The 19,986-nt window shown below is 49.3% G+C and overlaps 1 protein-coding gene across 1 annotated transcript; it reads right to left on the bottom strand.

Moving 5' to 3' along the window:
- Positions 1-1,819: 1,819 nt before the first annotated feature.
- ACKR2 (atypical chemokine receptor 2) lies at positions 1,820-19,664 on the bottom strand. The gene is made up of 2 exons (XM_090047887.1): positions 19,598-19,664; positions 1,820-5,712 (listed from the first exon to the last, which is right to left on the bottom strand). The coding sequence occupies exon 2, from the start codon at positions 5,035-5,037 to the stop codon at positions 3,937-3,939; it is 1,101 nt and encodes a 366-aa protein (XP_089904013.1). The 5' UTR covers positions 5,038-5,712; positions 19,598-19,664; the 3' UTR covers positions 1,820-3,936.
- Between the last annotated feature and the right edge of the window lie 322 nt (positions 19,665-19,986).

Raw genomic sequence — 19,986 nt, 5'->3', positions numbered from 1 at the left:
GTCTATATTTCTGGGATCCTATGACCCCTGCTGACTTTTTGCCCTTTGGGCAGAGTGCTGGACTTGATGATCTCCTGAGGTCCCTTCCAGCCCTAGAGTCTATGAAATTTATGAAATCCGTAAGGTCCCCGTAACAACTATGAAACTAGGCATGAGCACCCTACCAAGGAGAATGGTCAGCTGGACAGCTCTTCTTTTCTTCTGAGTCACTGAAAAAGCAAAATCCTAGAAGGGGGTATGGTTTGTTCCAACGATAGAGGCCTTGAACATTATGCTTAAACAAAGCATGCTGTGCTCTATCACCTTGCTGCTGATTTATCTACTGGACCAGCAACCATGTACACTGACTTGCAGTTTGTCCAGGATAATTATAAATGGCCACAATGGAAAGGTTTGCATAATGAGCTGAACAATTTAAGTGCAGTGAATGATCAGTCAGAGCAACCAGGCTAGGCCTAAGTGATTTTTTTCCTGTGAAGTTTCTCTCCACCAAAAATATAGTTCACAAGCCATTCACAAATTCATGTCAAATTAACTGAGAAGCCAAAACAAAACAAAAACAATTGAAAACATCAAGTTTTTTTTTTGCCATTTTCTAAAATGAAACAAAATACTTGTATTTTGTACTTCAAGGCCACGTTTAGTTTAAGAGTGGAGCTACTTTTATTTAAAAGGAAACCAAGTCCCCCAGAGATAACATCTTATTCAATCCTAAATGATTTCTTAATATAATTTGTGGTTTTTCATTTCATAGAGGGAAAAAAAGAGATCAGAGAAATTTGGCATCTCTATAAAAAAAAATTTTTCTCATTGGGGTGTTTTTTCCCCCCTGTTTTGGCCACTGGCTCCAAAAGTCAATAATTTGCCCATCTCTACACAGCATCAGTTTGTAATTAACCAGTTTCAAGTCCAGACTGATCCCAGCTGAAGTCAGTGAAAGGTCCAACTGACCGGCAGCTTTGAAACTCAGGCCAACACTGCAGTAACCCTGAACTTGCAACTCCCACGAAGTGTGAGGTTGATCAGAAATCAGCTAACAATCAGCATTTTTCTGTTTCAAGGTGAGCTTTTACTATAGGCCATGAACTGGCGGCCTTGACTGCTGATTGTGATTTGTACTGTTTAGCATCCCCGTTACTTTTTAGCTCATAAAACCCACTTGTGCTTCCAGGAATGCCTAGAGAAATATTATAGATCGCCGTGATTCTGCTGATGTAATGTTTTCTCTTTCTTTCCCATGACTTATTAACCAGAATGCCTTCTATACCTTTACTCCAAGAAGCGCTATGTAGCAGACTGCCAGCTCCAGGAGCCTGGGGGCAGTCTGCAGGCTTCAGAGGCTCCAGCCTACAGGCTGCTCGGGAGGACTGAGCCAGCTAAGGAAGATAAGTAGCAGTCACAGGGAGTCAAAAAGCCTCTGAGGAAGGAGAAGCCAGGTGAGGCTTCCAAAAGGAGCCATAGGGCTCCTGGGTAAGGAGTAAACCTTTAAGGGACTGGATGGATGGATGGTTGATGCTGAGTGCAGACTAAGTTATATTTAAGGGTTTCCTGTGCACCAAGTGCGCCCAAGAAACAAAGGACTGAGCTGAAGCTGAGGACTGCTGGAACTAGCAATAACATGAACCCTTTTGAAGATGCCCTTGTTTCCTGGGAAGTGTAATATTCACTTCTTGACATCTTCAGAATTTGTTCAGTTTCTGACGGCTTATATTAGAACTAACTTCATGCCTTTCAAATGAATGAGGACATAGGAATATTGTCTGGCCATAAGCATTCAATCCCTAGGATTTTGTTCTTAACATTGACACTTCCGAAATAATTCAATTTCTGAAACGTTTATTTACATTTCTGAAATACTACCCAGACAGGTAAGGATGCTAAATTACACCATCTGCCTGTTTACAGTGAGCCACATCCTGCCACATCCAAGGGTTATCCAAGCAGGAATTAATTATAGGTTAAAAGGGAAAACACGTTCTTAAACGCATCCATTTTCCAACACATAAAATATCCGAGTGCCAAAATAACAGTGGCTGCCACCACCCCCACAGAGGTCCCTTGGCAACAGTCCAGAGTTGTTCTTTCCACCACCATTGTGGTAGAGATCATTCCCCTCTTCCCGCTGTTGTCACTGTTCGTTGTCTCAGCTCTGGGCATCCAGGGTGCAGGCAGGTTCATCTCGTGCCTGTGGAGTGTGTGGCTCTCTAGGCACTGCCACGTATCCCAGGTGAAGCAACTGCTGCTCTGGTGCTGGGTGGAGAGCCCCTCGCTTGAGCCTGGCCCCTAGTCTACTACTCCACTTGCTTTGGCTTCAGACCCAGTAGCCCTTAAGCCCACGGTTCAGTGGCTGGGATCCTGACATCTTGGGTCCCGCTCAGTGCCACCAGCACCTTTCACCCAAGTATGTGCCGACAGCCACATCTCGCTCCCTCTCTGCACATGATTCAACCCCCGTGTGTAGCAGCAAAGAGCAACTGAGGCACACACAATGATGACAGACACAGGACATAGCAATCCCACCCTCTCCACAGCTCTTCCTCCCCTTAGATCCAGCTGGGAGTGGATCACCGTGACGGCTGCTGTAGGGGGTTGAACGTTGTGGTTGCAGGCTGGGTGCACTGCCAAGGCCAGGGGCGCTTTGCATTCCTCTAGCTCCTTACCTGCCTCTGCCCCCCAACTGCAAGGGTTCTTTGTGTGCCTCCTTTCCATCCCCTCCTCAGTTCAAAGAGCCTTTGCAAAACCTCCCTCCCTTGTTCCAGAGACTCTCTGGCCGGAAACTCAGGAGACCTTCCTCTGCCACAGGCCTGCTGCATGGCCACCTGGAAAATGGGGGGAAATGGTACTGCCCTGCTTTGGAAATCTCTTCATAAAACTACTTGATATTAACAGGTTAAACACAGAAGAACACACACAGGTATTTCCAGCATTAATGCAATTACACTTTTATCCGTTTGCATGCAAGGAGCACTAACAGGATCATATCACTTCTTTATGGAGTCATAAATGATGGGTAAGCTCGACAATGCTGCCTATCATTTCCTGTTGCTGGGTAGTTTCCCATTCATTTCATGCAAAATCCTTTTATTTTGATATTGCTATGACTTTCTGCAACACCTGAGTGTGTTTGTGTGTACTGTATATATAATTCCAATATGTGTATGTGTGTATTTATATATAAATACACACATATATGTATGTGAGTACATGTGTATGTATTCATATATCATTCCTATATGTGTGTATATTTACATATAAATTCCTATGTGTATTTATATACAATTCGTGTGTGTGTGTATGTGTTTTATATATAATCACTAGGCGTGTGTATGTGTGTGTGTATTTATATACACTTCCTATGTGGATGTGTGTGTATGCATATATAATTCCTATATGTGTGTGTATTAATATATAATGCTGTGTATGTGTATCTATGGATATGTAATCCTATACATATGTATGCATTTTATGCATATATATTTTTATATAATCGTATATATGAGTGGGTGCGTGCATGCTGTTGCTCCTGTGATAATACTTACTACCAGATACACATCTCCTGGGCTCCTCGTTGGTAATCCCCTTGCATATATAACATAGTTCATGGTTACAATTGTGAAGTGAGCTTGTGGTTACTGCCCAGGGTTTTGCTCTCAGACATTTTCACGTGAATTCAGAGTCACCCCAATTTCCCTGGGATTACCCCATTGTAGGGGCAGATTTCAGAAAGAATTGCAACAACAAATTCCCACCCCCATCAGTTTAGAGAAAGGGAATGGTTGTGGTTTGCCCACAGCGACTGAGACAGCTGGTGTCAGGGATGGGATTATTCCTCATTTCCAGCTTGGTGCTCCAACCCTTCTCCCTTACCTTTCCTGACCTCCCAAAAGCAGCAACATTTGTGATGTTAAAGCATAAGCAGTGATAACATCTTAATATTTAGGACAGGTTGGTAATGCTTAGCATTTCTATTTGGGCTGTGCGCTTACTAGAAAACTGACTCGTCTCAGAGGGCTGGAAAATGCGGATGCTCTGCTTCCTGAAGACTGCCCCCAATATCTTCTTTAAGTACAACCTGAACCGCTTGTTCACAAAGGCATACAGGAGAGGATTGAGGCAGCTGTGAACAAAGGCGAGGCTCTCGGTGACTTGAATAGCATAGTCCAGGTGCTGGCTGGTTTCGCAGTCCTTAAACACATGAAGGTCTTGCAGAGAGTGAAGAAACAGGGTGATGTTATAAGGGAACCACAGGACAAAGAAAACAGTTACCAGAACAATGACAAGCTGGAGAGCTCTTTTTTTGCTAGGGGACTTATACGTGGTGAGGACACAAGCGATGCGTGTATAAAAAAACACCATGCAGAGGAATGGGAGGAGAAAGCCCAGCACGTTCTGCAAAAATCGGAGGGTAATCTTCCAGATGGAGCTGTGCCGGCTGTAGTCATGGTTGCACACCAATTTCCCATCATGGAGCTTCTCCACGTGCATTAAGACAGCATCGGGAACAGACAACAGTATGGAAGCAATCCACACCGCTAAAGGGACAAGGAAACACTTTCCTGATGTCCTGGAGTTTCTACTGGACCACGCATGAACGATCTCCAAGTACATATCCAGACTCATGCAGCTCACAAAGAAGATGCCACTGTAGAAGTTCATGGTGTAGATGGTACTAAGGATCTTACACAACACCGTTCCAAACACCCATTCAGAAGCTGCATGCGTAGCCCAGAAAGGAAGCGTTGCCACAAAGAGAAGGTCCGAAATGGTCAGATTTATCAGGTACACCTCCGTCATCCTCCTCTTCTTAGTGTACTTGAGGAGGATGATAAATAGGAGAAAGTTCCCAACTAATCCAAGCAAACACACCAAACTATAGAGCACTGGCAGGAACACTTTGCCGAATGACACAATGTTTTCTTTTCTGCACACCAAAAATTGACTATAGTCCTCCTCTTCTGCATATTGATACTCATAGTCGGTCATGTTGAGAGGAATTTCCACAAAAAGTGTCATAGCAGATGTAAAAGCCATTGCCATTCTTGAGATATCCCCGACTCAATGGCCTTGTGTCACATTCAGAAATTAAAAGGGAAGAGGATCATTTGAAGATGAAGAGTCCACTGCAAAAGGTCTATGGATCCGCAAGCGGAAGCTGAGCTGAATGTGCTAAGTATTATGGAGTCGTCTACCTCTAGCTCAGAGGGTTGAGTCTAATGTTGTTACCCTTGGATAGCTGCCTCAAAGTTTTGGTCCCATCAAAAAAATCCCTGCCACCCAGGCTCGGCAGAAGTGTTGAAGACTCAACGACCCTGGAAGAGGGGCTATCCTCTCATCTCTTCAAGTGCTAACTTCAGGTGGGTTTTGATAGCCCACCTGTGCTTGACCCTCAAACCGGTGTGTCAGCCCTCCAAGCCCCCAGTTGCTTACAGCCACTTTCCCAGAGTCCCACCAAGGTTATTGAATCACTGGACCTCTAATTTAATCTTTGAGGACAACGTGGAAGGAAACAAAGAGCACGGCCTTTCAGCAAAGGACTGTTTTAACCACTGAAATGTTGTTACTCTTTAAAGAACTCAAGAGTGATCGAGTGTCCCATCAGGGTGGGTCAGTGGGTTGAAGCATAAAATCCTGGACTCCGGATCAGCTTCTTGATGCCTTCTCCATGCTGGGTCCACAACCAGATGTCAAGTGCCTTTGTGATCAGGGCAAGGTCTGGCAGAAAAGAAAGTAAGTTTAGCTTGGGAAAACCATGGCAGGCATTCAACGATGTAGGTTCGGGTTTTGGTTTGCTCTGTTCTGTCCTGCTGGCAAACCCATTGTCAAGCATGTGCAGTTGAGGCCTCGTTTAGAAAGGCCTGGAAGGGGTGAACTTTTAATTTTGGACCTACTTTTCTGTGCGTGATGCTTGAGCTTTGATGATTGACAGGTGTGTGAGGGGACAACCCTAAGGTAAAAGTGAAAAATGAGAGCTATTGAGTGAAAGATTGTAGCAGTTTGAATGAGTGGCAGCAACTGTCACCAAGGAGACTGGAATATTCAGTACGTGACTGGAGGGTGATGAGGTGGGAGTTACCAAGCCCCCATGGATATAAAATCACATGGCAAAAGGATCTGTGTGTGTGTGTGTGTCTGTGAGCCTCGGTGGGCACATCTACATGAGACACTTAATGCGCAGTAAGCTAATTCTACTGTGCATTAGTACACCACGGCAAAAACCGTGCTAATGCACAGTAGAATTAATCTACTGTGCATTAAGTGTCACCAAAAGACCAGGCACGATTGCTATAGCACATTAGCACCGGCTACCACGCATTTATGTAATACCTCATATTAGAGGTACTAAACTTAATCTGCAGTAGCAATGGTGCATTAATGCATGTGTAGACGTGCCCAGTGTGCCTCTGTGTGTGTTTATGCACACACTTGGGTCTGCATAGAAAGGATGCATGAGAGTGATGCGAGGCGTGTGCTGTAGGCTTCAAAGTTGTATGTTGCAGGTGTGTGATGTTATGCTGAGCTGTACAATGTAGTTGCTGCGGGTCAAATGTTTGGTTTCTGTGAGAGTGGCTAGGTCAGTCCAGGGCCAGGCCAGCAGTGCAGTCAGATGCAGGGTCTGGACCGAATTTTCAATCACTGTAGTGAGGGAGTGAGCAGTATATCCCAGCAGCTGATGACACCAGTCTCACCAGAGTCAGCTAGACAGTTACAATTCAGTATTAAAGTGATCAGTGAAAAAATAAAGGCATAAAAATAAAGTATAACTCATTCTTCAGTGCACAAAAACCAGTTTGAAAATGGCTGAAACTGGTTTGAAATAAACTTGGTTGAACGTAGTATCAGAGTTAACTGATTTGGGTCAAACCAGTTTATGTAGTGTCTGTCCCAGAGCCCTTCCTGGTTTAAGTTAAATCAGAGTGCTTTGCAACCTTGAGCAGGGCTCTGCTCTCTGCTCCAGCCCAGCAGGCCTGGCCCCTCCCCTCTGCTCCCTGGCCAGAGCTCCAGCAGAGACTGCAGGTACAATGGTGTCTGCCTGGTTTTCTCCTGCTCCCCTCTCCCCCCACCACTCCCTGCTCAAGCAGGGATCCCCCGTTCTCTCTGCCTTGCACAGATACCTCTCAGCATTAGCCAGAAAACCACATGCTGGCTAAGGTTCATGCTGTAGGAGATGGGACAAAGGCAGACAGGATAGTATCAGCTTAGAGCTTTGTGGAGTTAATCAGCAGGTAGTTGGTAATGTCCCTCCATTCTTTCCTTAGAAGTTGTTTAAGAAGAGCTTGAAGGATGTTGTTTTGTTTGATGCGTTGATAACTGCTAACAACTTCCTGTGTAACTCAATACTCTGTTATCAACAGCAAGGGGGGGATCACCTCCCTAATCAGAGCATCCTGCCAGGGTCTAGCCATGCCCTCCTTACACTCAGCACTGTGAAAGGGAAGGGAGGGCTCCTCTTGCACCCCCCAGCTTCTAGCCTGACCCACTGCAGGCATGTACCTGCATTTCCTCAGTCCAGAAGGGATGTCTGTTCAGCCTAGCCAGGTTAAACTAACTTGCAAAGATTGAATCAATTCAGGCTGAGGCTTTTTGAACGTCTGACCCTAGCCCAAATGCCCAGGCAGCCTCAGGTCTGGGACTCCGGTTTGCTTGCAGACTGCAGAGAAATTGATGGAGGCAGCTGGACTAGGTCTAAGGAGACCAGAGATGGGAGCTGTGATGGCCCCCACTTGCCACCCCCCACCTTCACCCCTCCCCTGCTGGCTACAATGGGCTTTATGACTTAGTGCCTGTGGGAGCTGACAGTGGAGGGGGCTCCCTCAGAGTGTGTGGGGACAGCTGCAGCAGCAGGTCAATGTGGTTGGGTGGGAGGGGACAGACCAAAGATGAACTATAGTGTCCAGCCAAAAAAAAAGGGAGGGACCTGATGCAGCTGGCTAAGACCATGATGGAGCCATGGGATGCTTTGACTAGGCAGCCTGTATCCAGCACGTGTCTCTCCACCCTTGATCCCCTGAAGGCAGTAGTCTGAGCTCATTTTCCTGGAGCTGGGGAAATAAATAACTATTTCCTTTAAATCACAGCCATCAACTTCAGCTCAGTGAAGAGTGACCTCAGCATCCCCAACCAGATCCCCACCCCTTCCACAGACCCTATGACAGCTGGATGAGGCCTGACAAGACAACACACCCCAGCCCTCACCACTAGCAACAGGAAGGACGAGCCCCTGGGGAGTGGTCCAGGAAGAGCAGCTATCTTGGGCATGTGCCCTCAGGAGTCTTCCACAGGGCTCTCCACAGTTGGTGGCCAAGGCTACCCAGGGCCAGAATGGCACCTCTTCCCTCCCAGCAGCCTTCCTCCATCACTTCTTCATTGTCCTGTACTTCGGCACAGGCCACCACGGACATGTTGGCCGTGTACCATAATGTAGCAAGGTCGTGCTCCCTGGTAGCTACTGCATCCCTGCACTCAGTGGAGAGATCCCTTGCCAGACCCATCGTGAGGTCACCCACAGCTGTGGTTCACTTGGCATCACAGCCAGATCCATCTGCTGTGTCTGAGAGCAAGTCCCCAGTCTCTACCCTCCGTACGGAGCCTGCACACTCACCCCAGAGGGTCCCTAGCCCACTCAGCTGTATCTGCAACACAGCTACACCACCACGGCCAGAGGGAAGGATGCTCGTGGAGCTGTGCTGCCTCCCTAACCCTAACCCAAGCACCCTTTCAGGGGAAGATACCCTCCTCACCTAACAGTCCTGCATATCTGACAGCCCTGACCATGCCTGTCATTGCCAGCTCAGCATCCCCCATGTGTTCAGAGAGCAAGCCCACACCCAGGAGGATGGCAGAGTCCTTCCCTACAGGAGCAGCCATGGGTAGCTGTTCTGCCATCAGTAGGACCTGCCGACCTGAGCTGGCATAATCTAGAAACAGATGTTGCCAAATGAAGCACATCAGCCATTCTGGGATGCATCCCCACACATGATCTGGAACCATGTATTGCCTGTTGTCCTGCCCATTCAGCTTGTGAAATAAAGGACAATGTGTTCCCCACTTCCAGAGATGCTTCCCTGGAAATGCTTGGGGCACCTGAAGATGGTCAGGGGTGTGGCTCTGGAAATGGGGAAAGCCAGGATGCTTCGGTACAGTCCTTGCGCTGGGACTGACAATCAGCAGACTGGTGGACCACACCGGAGTGTCCCAGCTTTTCCCGCTTACAGAGATGTGTCCCTGGCAGTCTCTAAAGCATGCCTCTGGAAGTGGAGCAAGTCAGGTTTCTCTGCGTACAGAGATGTGCCCCTGGCAATCTTTGGGGTGAGTCTCTGGAAGTGGAGCACCCTGGTGGTCCCCCATGCCCAGAGATGGGCCTTGGGAATTGCCGAGGGCATGTCCCTCAGCAATTCATCTCTGAGGCACTGCTTGGGCTTCAGGGGCCTGATCCTGCACAGGAGTTCCCGCGGTGTGCAGGACCAGGCCCTTCAAGTGCCAGGAGCCCATCCCCACAGCAGAGGCAGAATTTGGGAAACTCCAGCTGCCAGCCTCCTGCCATGAAGCAAATAGACATTTGCTGCAAGAAGGCAGCACAATAGTGCCTTTTGTCATAGCCAGATAAGGGCATGACCAAAGGTCTGGATGTCTATCTGCTGTTGCGTTTTGCTGCTATAAATATGTTTATGGCAGCACAAAGGTGATGAAAGGTGATATCTGTTTCCACCCTCACACCTTGCCTGGGAATGTCAAATCAGCAATGCAGGCTGAACTGGAGCCTGTCTACACCTCCTCCCTCCTTCCCTTCTTTCCGTCCTCTAACCTACAGACACTCTTCCATGCACAGCCTTCAGCTAACTTTATCCATCCCCATTAGCAGAAGCTGCCTCAGTTTTTAGTGCAATCCTTACTGCAAACCCCTTACCAAGGCCAAGGTGACTGGAAAGCAAAGCCCTCCACTAATATTATGTAGTGTTACATCTACTTGTACTAGAGCTCAGAAGAGGAGAGGCTCCCAAATAGTAAGTATGCTGCCACGTGAAGGCTGCTTGTGAAGGGGCATCTTGTGCTTGCTGCTGCTTCCAGGAATAAATATGCAGAGGGACTGCATCCTCCTAAGTTGCTCCCTTCCCCATGTGCAAGGTGAGGAATGGTCTCTATAGCTACACATGTGCTACCTCATTGGTGTGTCCACAGATGGACACCCCCACCTTGTCTCACCTACCTGATCCAGTTCGCAAGCACAAAACCCAGAAATGAGGTAGGGCAACTGCCCACAGAGCTGAATTTCAGCACGTGGAAAACAGAGGGCTCAGAAACAGGCAGTGACCCTCTACCCTTCCTCCTCAGTCCCCAGCTTGGCTTCACCACTGCATTTCAGGAGGGTGGTAAAGCACCAGAACGGGCTACGTAGAGAGGTGGTGGAATCACCAGCCTTGGAGGTTTTTAAGGCCCAGCTCAAGAAAGCCTTGCTTGGGATGATCTAGTTGAGGCTGGCCTTGCTTTGAGTAGGAGGTTGGACTAGATGTTACGTCCTGCAATCCCTTCCAGCCCTCATTTTCTGTGATTTCCAGTTTTAGAAGGTGTGAAAGGGCTAAGATGGGCAGGGTATGTTCAGGGTATGCTCTGCAAGTAGGATGGGCAGCATCTGTGTGTGGCACACAGCAGACTGGAGAGGGGACAGGCAGCATGGTAGCAGATGGGGCAGGAAGCAGTAAGAAGAGCAGCAGATCAGGCAGGGGAAGGGCATTAAAGTGGTGTTTGGCCAGGCTGTGAGGGTAATGTATGGCATGCCTGCCAGAAAGGTTGGTCCCCACTGGTGCAGACATGTCCTGTGTGGGCAAGTGAGGGTGACAGGGAAGATGAGATGGTCCCAACATAAAGCCAATTGAAGTCTTATTAACAGCCCAACAGGGCGCATGGGTTCTGAGCCAGGATCGAAACTCGCCCTGCTTGGGATTCAATGCCACTGGCAACAATAAAACCATAAGACAGCCTAAAACTTACAAACTTGGATGATTGTTGGATTGAGCCCGGAGCAAACTGTGCCGCTATCAAGAACTACTCCCGTGCTTGCAGCTATCCTCCTCTCACTGCAGGCCAACTCTCGAGTCCTCCCACATATCCAGTCTGCATCATGCCTATTCCCTGAAGCAGCCCCCGGGTGTCCCAAATAGTAAGTATGCTGCCACGTGAAGGCTGCTTGTGAAGGGGCATCTTGTGCTTGCTGCTGCTTCCAGGAATAAATATGCAGAGGGACTGCATCCTCCTAAGTCGCTCCCTTCCCCAGGTATGTGCAAGGTGAGGAATGGTCTCTATAGCTACACATGTGCTACCTCATTGGTGTGTCCACAGATGAGGTACTCAGGGACTGAGTTTTGCAAGGTTGTGGCTGGGGTTTTGAGTTTTGCAAGTAAACACTGTTGGGGTTCTGCGACAGGTAGTTCCAAGAAAAAGAAAGAAGAAAGAAAATAAACTTGCCAAGCTAAAAAAATCGCCTGTTTCGGAGCTGCTCCTGCTGACTCATAAAGGAAATGGTTTGTTTTCTGTTCAAGAAAATATTTTTATTCTTTTGAATGAAGCCAAGGGCAGTTTCCAAAGCAAAGAGCTTTTGGGAGGGGAGAAATGGAATGTGTCATTCCAGGAGCATGAGTGCACAAACCGCCTGATGTAAAACACATGTAAAACATGACTCCCCTCTCCCTAACAAGTGTCCCCACCCTGGGTACAGAGCAAGGTTCCCTTCTACTTTCTCTCTTTCTGCACCCATGGACCTGCACTTGTGTGTTCCCCAGGATCCAGCATCAAGAGGAGAGGTAGAGGGTGCTCCCACCAAGCCTCTAGCCTGGTGCTGAGGGTACTCTGGGAAGCAGGGCATCTGGATTGGAATTGCCTTAGAAACCATGTTTTCCACTTCCCAGCTCAGACTAGTGGGCAAAAGACGACTGGCAGCACTGCCACCAGCAGCTTATATCCTGGAGAGCCATGAGTCAGACCCACTGTGCCGAGCTGTAAGCATGTGTGCTTCTTTAGGGCACCGCTGTGTTGGGACCCGTCTGACCTTTGCCTCACCCCCTCGCTTGCTTGTGTGACAGGCTAGCTGGTAGTGATTTAGCCCAGTGGTTTTGAAGGGCTTGGGGTTCCCTTTCATCACCCATCAGGCCCCAGAGACTCACCCTCATGTCCCCTGATTGCTCCCTTGGGTCACCTGGAGGGGGATAAAAGGGGCAGCATGGGCTGACTCAGGGGAGACCAGTGAGGCACCACAAGGAAGGAGCCTCACAGAGCTGGCAAGAGCTGAGCCAGTGGAGCAGGAGCAGTGCGCCAGGAGAGCCTGAAGGAGCAGGACTTGCAGGCAGCAGTGGGACCCTCAGCAGCGCGGTGTGCGGCCGGCAGGAGAGGCTCCCACTGGGCTCCAGGATCCCCTACGAGAGGCTCCCCAGATCCAGCAAGGACCTGAGGGGTTCCCAGCTCTGCTTCCAGCTCCTCCAGCAAGAGGCCATGCAGCTCGACATGAGGCCAGGGGTCCGGGAAGGTCAAGACCCCAGCAGTCCCACAGCTGGTGACTGTGTGGTAGAGTTTCTGCCCCCCTCCATGTGGGAGAGCTGAGTTCAAGTCCTAGCTGGGATGCCTTGGGGTGAGTGAAGTGACAGGGAGAAATTCTTGTTGCAGTGGAAAGTGGTCACTGTGTTTTCCCCCCTCTCCAGGTACCTAAGCCTATACTCCTTGTTCTTTGACATTTTGTATTTTGTACCTTGTATATTTTGCCCACCAGCATTGTTTGCTCTGCTGTCTGTGTTTCATATTTTGTTAACCCTGTCTTTTGTCAACTGGATGAATATGTCTACAATTGTAAGTGTCTAACCTTTGTTGAATCCTGCCTCTCAGGGCGCCCTCTATACCCCCTGGGTCATACTAGTTATGTTCCCAGTACTGTTCTCTCATTAAAAGGTATATGGTTAAGTCCCCACTGGTGGTCTGGCTCTGCTCTATAGGGGGAGGGGAGTCCCTACACCTCCCACAGTGCTTGTGCACCTGCTCTGATCCCTTCAATTGGAGAGGGGGTACTTCTTGGAGTACTGCCCAGGTTACACTTGCCATACCTTGATGTTTTGGTTTTCTTGGGGAAGTTAGATGATCCCTTGGGCAATGGTCCATCTGGCTGGGCCACTGGTTCTTCTGCAGGGCTCTACTTCCCCTACACCTGGTCCCTTTGCTCTTTGGTCTGTGGTGAAAGATTGTCACCCATGAATGCCGCATGCCCATGGAGGCTGGGGGCGCACAGCGAGCTCCTGCAGGTGGGAATGTAGCAGAGGCAAGTGGGGACCTGCCACAGGCAGCCACAACATTGTTGACGGCAGGGAGGGAGGAAGGGTGGTGAGCGCTGGCCATTGGTCAGCGACCACCCGTAGAGGCAGCCAGCAGCGGCGGCAGCAGCCAATAGAGATTATGGACTGCCCACAGATGCCGCCAGTGGTGTTGGTGGCAAGGGAGGGCAGCTGCAAGTGGTGACCACCTGAAGGGGGCGCACTGCTATGCTCTGGAGGTGCAAGTGCACCCGCACACACCCCCTATGTGTCGCCAATGGTCCTACATTAGGGTTCCTGTCTGGGGCCTCTCTCTCTGGGTTCCCTCCATATTCCTTATGTCTTTGGTCAACTCCTCTGGTCTCTTCCCTCACAAAATCAATATTCAGGTGTTAAGTTGATTCGTTATTCATACACATAACATTAGGCACACTCACTCGCAGAGTCCCCAAATTACTTCCATTAGTCTATCAGTTAATTCATTTATGGATTTCCCATTTGCCTCCCCAAATTGATTCAAAACCTATAATTAGTTTACTTTGTGCTTCCTAATCATGCCTATAAATTCATTCATAAATTAATTCCCTTCCTATTTCTTGGTCGTTTCTATAAATTCATTCACAGTCCATAAATTCATTTCCTTCTTGTTTCTTGCCTGATCCTGGCAATTTTTTTGGAGTATCTCTCAGATTCATTCATGTCTGGCCTCCTGACTGCCTGCCAGAATCTGCTCAAAATGCCCCGCATTGCTGCGCCTTCCCCGGGTGCCTCGGGTATGGATGCCACCTCTGCCCATGCCCAGAACTGGCAGACTGGCCTCTTCCTCACCCAGCTGCCCGCTGCACTTATCTCTCTCTGTCAGTTAGATCTTCACTTAAGGCTTGTCCCAGCTTCTGTGGGATTCATTGGTTTGGCCACCCAGTCCCACCTCTCCATGCGGATTGTACAGCTCTCTGCCTGTGGTGTACTCGCCCCTTTCCAGGGGACGCCAAATGCCAGCCCATCTTCTGGCTCTCTCTTAAACTGCCCTGCTGGTCCACTGGGTCAATAAGGATGGGATCCTCTGAGTACATGACCCTGTGCCCTAGGAGGCCTGCCCCATCCGCAGGTTGTCCCTAGACCTTTTTCCTGATGCACCTACGGCCATGTGGTCCCCCCCAGGCATGCTCAAGTGAGTTCTCTCCCAGCTGGGACAGTTTCTCGGGTTCATAGCAAGGGGTTTACCCCATTTCCTGCTTCACGAGTGTTGCCTGTTGGTTTGCCATAAAATATTTCTGTGCTCAGTGCCTAGGTCTGGTGCAGTCAAAGTCCAGCCTGAAGGCCAGATAGGGCCTGTGGTGCACTCTATTTCCCAGCAGCACCTGCCTGTGTTGCTGCAGCCAGTGACCATGGAGACTCCAGAAGCACCGGGGCCATGACAGCACGGGGCCAGGGTTTCCATGGAGACTGGCCCCAGCAGCACTGGCAGGGCACCCAGCTGGGCAAGGAGCTGCTCCGGGGCTGGGATCTTGCAGCAGTGACGGCAGTGCAGTGCAGCTGCGATCTGCTGCCTGCATGCCCCAGTTTTGGCCTTGACTTCCCCAGGGGTATTGGTGATTGAAAAACTGCTTGTGGATGTAAGGCTTGCTTTGACTAGGAGTTGGGGGAGAAGGTTCTGGGCTTCGTGAGCTTTTGACTCCGATGATATCATGGCCTATTTCACTGAGCGCAGCAAGCTCAGTAGAGATCCTAGCAGTGGTGCAAACTGTAACTATAGTGAGCTGCTCACCTTCTCAGGTGATTTGATAGTTGATTGCTTATAAGGTTGATTGATGCATGACTGGCACTGCTCCTGGCCAATTAATTGCACATTCAAGTGATTGGCAGGCATGGTGGGACCACTAAGAAGGAAGGAGTTTGCATCTGTGGGTCTGTGTGTGGTGTGTGAGTGTGGGCATCACTTGGTGTGAGTGTGGGCATCACTCCACCTCTCCCTCCTGTGGAGGAGGCTCTTCTCAGCCAGGCTGGCTGACCTGCTCCACCGGGCTTTAAACTAAGCCCACTGGGGGATGGGGGGACTACTGCTCTCTATGTGAAGAAAAGCTACATGTCCCTGCAAGCTGATGTTGGCGACCGGCATGGACAGCTAGAGGCCATCTGGGTAAAAATTCGTGGGGAATATGGCACAGGGGACACAATGGTGGGAGTCTACTACAGACCTCCCACTCAAAGTCCTGAGCTTGACCAGGAGTTCGCCCGGGAACTCACTGAGGCCACTTGCTCCAGGACCTTGGTTGTCATGGGTAACTTCAGTTACCCGGACATCTCGTGGGAGGATCACTCAGCAAAATCGGAGCGGTCGCAAAGCTTTCTCTCATGCGTGGATGACCTCTACCTGACTCAAGAAGTCTATGGGCCAACGAGAGGCAAAGCGCTGCTCGACCTGGTACTGGCTGTGGGGGACGACCTAATCGGCGACCTAGTGATCGATGGGAAGCTGGGTGACAGCGACCACGAGCTGATCACCTTCACCATCCGCCGTAAAGCTGGCAAGTCAGTCAGCAACACAGAAGTCCTTGACTTCAGAAAAGCCGACTTTGACAAGCTCAAGCGGCTTGTCGGTCAGGCCCTCAGGGACCATGACCCCAGGGAGATGGGAGTTCAAGAAGAGTGGTTGCTTCTCAAGGAAGCGATCCTCAGTGCACAAGCTAAATCTATTCCAACATAGAGGAAAGGCAGTAAGAAGGCACAGCAGCCCCCCTGGCTCTCCAGGGACCTAACGGACCTCCTGCGGCTAAAAAGGAAAGCCTACAAAGGATGGAAGACGGGATTCACCTCCAAGGAGGATTATTCTGCACTGGTCCAGTCCTGCAGGGAGCAAACCAGGAAAGCCAAGGCTGCAACTGAACTCCAACTAGCTTCAAGCATCAAGGACAACAAAAAGTCCTTTTTCAGATATGTGGGGAGCCGGAGGAAAAGCAAGGGCAACGCTGGACCCCTGCTAAACCAGATGGGGCAACTGACAACTGACGCCCAGCAAAAAGCCAACCTATTAAATAGGTACTTTGCGTCAGTCTTTCATCAGTCACATGGGACGCCCATGCCTGCTATGGGACAGGGAAATCTGGGTGAGGGGGATCCCCTACCCTCCATCAATGCTGACCTCGTGAAGGAACACCTTGAGAAGCTGGATACCTTCAAGTCAGCCGGCCCTGACAATCTGCACCCCAGGGTACTCAAGGAGCTGGTGAGCGTCATAGCCCAGCCCCTGGCACAGGTCTTTGAAAACTCCTGGCGCGCTGGTGTAGTGCCCGAAGACTGGAAGAAGGCCAATGTGGTGCCTATCTTCAAGAAAGGGAGGAGAGTGGATCTGGCTAACTACAGGCCCATTAGCCTGACTTCTATCCTGGGGAAGATCTTAGAAAAGTTTATTAAGGAGGCCATCCTTGAGGGACTGGCCCAGGCTAACATCCTAAGGGATAGCCAGCACGGGTTTGTTGCGGGTGGGTCTTGTTTGACCAATCTCATTTCCTTCTATGACCAGGTGACCTATCACCTGGACAAGGGAGAAGAGATTGATGTCATATATCTTGACTTCAAAAAAGCTTTTGATCTGGTATCCCATGATCACCTCTTGGCCAAACTGCCCAGTTGTGGCCTTGGCTCCACCACGATCCGCTGGCTGGGAAACCGGCTCCGTGGTCGGACCCAGAGGGTTGTGATTGATGGCAGTCACTCATCGTGGTGCCCTGTGACCAGTGGGGTCCCTCAAGGCTCTGTCCTGGGACCCATCCTGTTCAACATCTTCATTAACGATGTGGACATTGGAGTCAGGGGTGGACTGGCCAAGTTCACTGATGACACCAAACTTTGGGGCAAAGCATCCACGCCAGAAGATAGGCGGGTGATCCAGGCTGACCTGGACAAGCTCAGCAAATGGTCGGACGAGAACCTGATGGTGTTTAACACCGAAAAATGCAAGGTTCTCCACCTTGGGAAGAAAAACCTGCAGCATCCTTATAGGCTCGGCAGTGCTACGTTGGATAGCACTACAGAAGAAAAAGACTTGGGGGTCATCATTGACCACAAGATGAACATGAGCCTGCAATGCGATGCTGCGGGTAGTAAAGCAACCAAAATGCTGGCTTGCATCCATAGATGCTTCTCGAGCAAATCCCGGGACATCATTCTCCCCTTGTACTCGGCCTTGGGGAGGCCGCAGCTGGAGTACTGCGTCCAGTTTTGGGCTGCACAATTCAAAAAGGATGTGGAGAAGCTTGAGAGAGTCTAGAGGAGAGCCACGCGCATGATCAGGGGTCAGGAAAACAGATCTTACGATGACAGGCTGAGAGCCATGGGACTCTTTAGCCTGGAAAAGCGCAGGCTCAGGGGTGATCTGATGGCCACCTATAAGTTTATCAGGGGTGACCACCAGGATCTGGGGGAACGTTTGTTCACCAGAGGGCCCCAAGGGATGACGAGGTCGAACGGTCACAAACTCCTGCAAGACCGTTTCAGGCTGGACATAAGGAAGAATTTCTTTACTGTCCGAGCCCCCCAGGTCTGGAGCAGTCTGCCAGCGGAGGTGGTTCAAGCACCTTCATTGAACACCTTCAAGAGTAAATTGGATGCTTATCTTGCTGGGATCCTATGACCCCGGCTGACTTCCTGTCCTTTGGGCGGGGGGCTGGACTCGATGATCTCCCGAGGTCCCTTCCAGCCCTGATGTCTATGAAATCTATGAAATCTATGAGGTATAACTGTGGAGTGCTTCTGTGGATGCGGGGGTCTGAGGTATGATGAGAGAATGTCTGCCTGCAGAAGGTGATCACAAGTTGGGGTGTGAGTCTGGGTTGTTGCCCTGATGAAGACTATGAGGAGGAATTGGGTCTTAGCCCTGGGAGAATTAGCTTGGGAATTGGGTCTTAGCCCAGGAGACTAACCTGCAAGATCACCAGAAGGATGGCAAAGTATTACCCCAACCTCAGTAGTGGAGAGCCAAGTTCCCTAAAGGGGTCCGGGTTAGGGTTAGGGAGAAGGAGGGAGCAAGGGCAGCTCCAGTCCACGGACGGACTGCATCAGATCAGGGAGCAAGTGTCTGAGCACAGGTCAGAGCCATCCCGCCCTTGTGTGACTCAAACTGCCTGTAGTGTCGTGTCCATAGACACCATGTATTTATGTTAATAACCTGTTAACCTGTCAAGTTCACATGCTTGTTTTTGCCATTTCCATTACAATACATTCTTGTTATCTAACTTCACTTAAGTCTCCGGTGTGTGTGTGTATGCAGTTTCAAGTGCTTAGGGGAGTCAGGCTGTAGACTAATAGTAGGCATTATAGCTCCACAGGTCCCCCATTCTCTGGCTGGGATTCTTAGATTGGCTTATTAAATCAAGGGACTCTGGACCCTCGTCAGCAACAAACTGCCAGGCTTCTCACCCTGGCCCAAACTGTGCCAGGTGCCATCCTGGCCCAAATCTGCCAGCAAAAGTGCCAGGCTCTAACCTTGGTCAGCACGCTCCAGGGATTAATACCCCTATGGTATCATCCCACTGAAAATCAAGGAAAAGAAAAAGGGAAAGAAGGGGCAGGGAATAGGGGTCTCAAACCCTGACACTGACTTTCTTTCCTTGTACCTGAGGCTTTCCCATCACATAGCTTCAGCTTGCTTCTCCAGTGAAGGGGAGGGACCAGTTGCTCCGGCTCCCAATTCAGCTTTTCAGCTCTCAGTGGTCCCAGGGGAAAGAGGCTAAGCCTCAGTTGAGTTGCTCCTATATTACTGGTGTGGCATCGCACAAGCTTTTCCAACTATGGCTTTAAAGGTTTTCAGTCTTTCTTCTTAGCCAATTCATTTTTAAAAAGAACAATGCCCAATTCAGCCAATTAGGTGGGGGGTCTGATCGCCCCTTGCTTGTGATGAGAAGCCAGGTTTCCTGCTTACAGTAAAGAGCAGGGGGTTAGGGTGATTTCTAAACCTAAGGGCTGATTTGCCTCAGGTATCTACGTACTTGCAGTTTCTCTTGAAATCACCAAGCCAGAGGAGAGAGGTCATAGATACACAGCAAGCATATAGAACAGGAATATATATACAGCAAAGCAGATACAAACCAAAAAAAGAAATAGACAATCATAGTTAAACTAAAACCATGTTTTACAGCAACATAGTTTGCTGTATAAATAGCACACTTTGCAGTACAAAATGCTAATGCATTTTCTGTACGTGTTACACCAGTGAACCATCTATTACCAAAAAAAAAAAGGAAGAGAAACCCCTTGAAACCCTTAGGCAAATCTTTTTTGAGAAGCTCAACTCTGAAATAAAATGAACTCACCCACAGGTCTGCTGTCATCTCAGCATCTGCCTAGAATACAGCTGCTGCTTAAACAGTTTTGTGGCTGTGCCTTCTAGTTCAACAGGGGAAGGAAGCAGTGTCAGATTTGTCTTCTAAATAGGCGGGGGATAGGATGGGTTGTACTTATTTTACTTTTATAATCAAAGCAAAATGAAACTCAACGGGCATGTCTACAAGTGTATTTACAGCAGCTTAAATTTACTGCACAGTAAGTGGGAATAGGCTGGCGTCTACATTCACAGGCAGGCATTAAAGCACATTCATGCTGCGTGTAGTCTGTGTTACTGCGCAGTACGGCGTCTACACATGCCTTGAAGCGCAGTAAGTAATCGGGCTTAAATTCGATCCCTGCATCATGCCAGTATCAA

Source organism: Crocodylus siamensis, chromosome 5 (genome assembly GCF_052110815.1).
Source record: "Crocodylus siamensis isolate JL-2025a chromosome 5, ASM5211081v1, whole genome shotgun sequence".
In the NCBI taxonomy this organism is placed as follows: Eukaryota; Metazoa; Chordata; order Crocodylia; family Crocodylidae; genus Crocodylus; species Crocodylus siamensis.
This window is presented reverse-complemented; position numbering and strand designations above follow the sequence as displayed.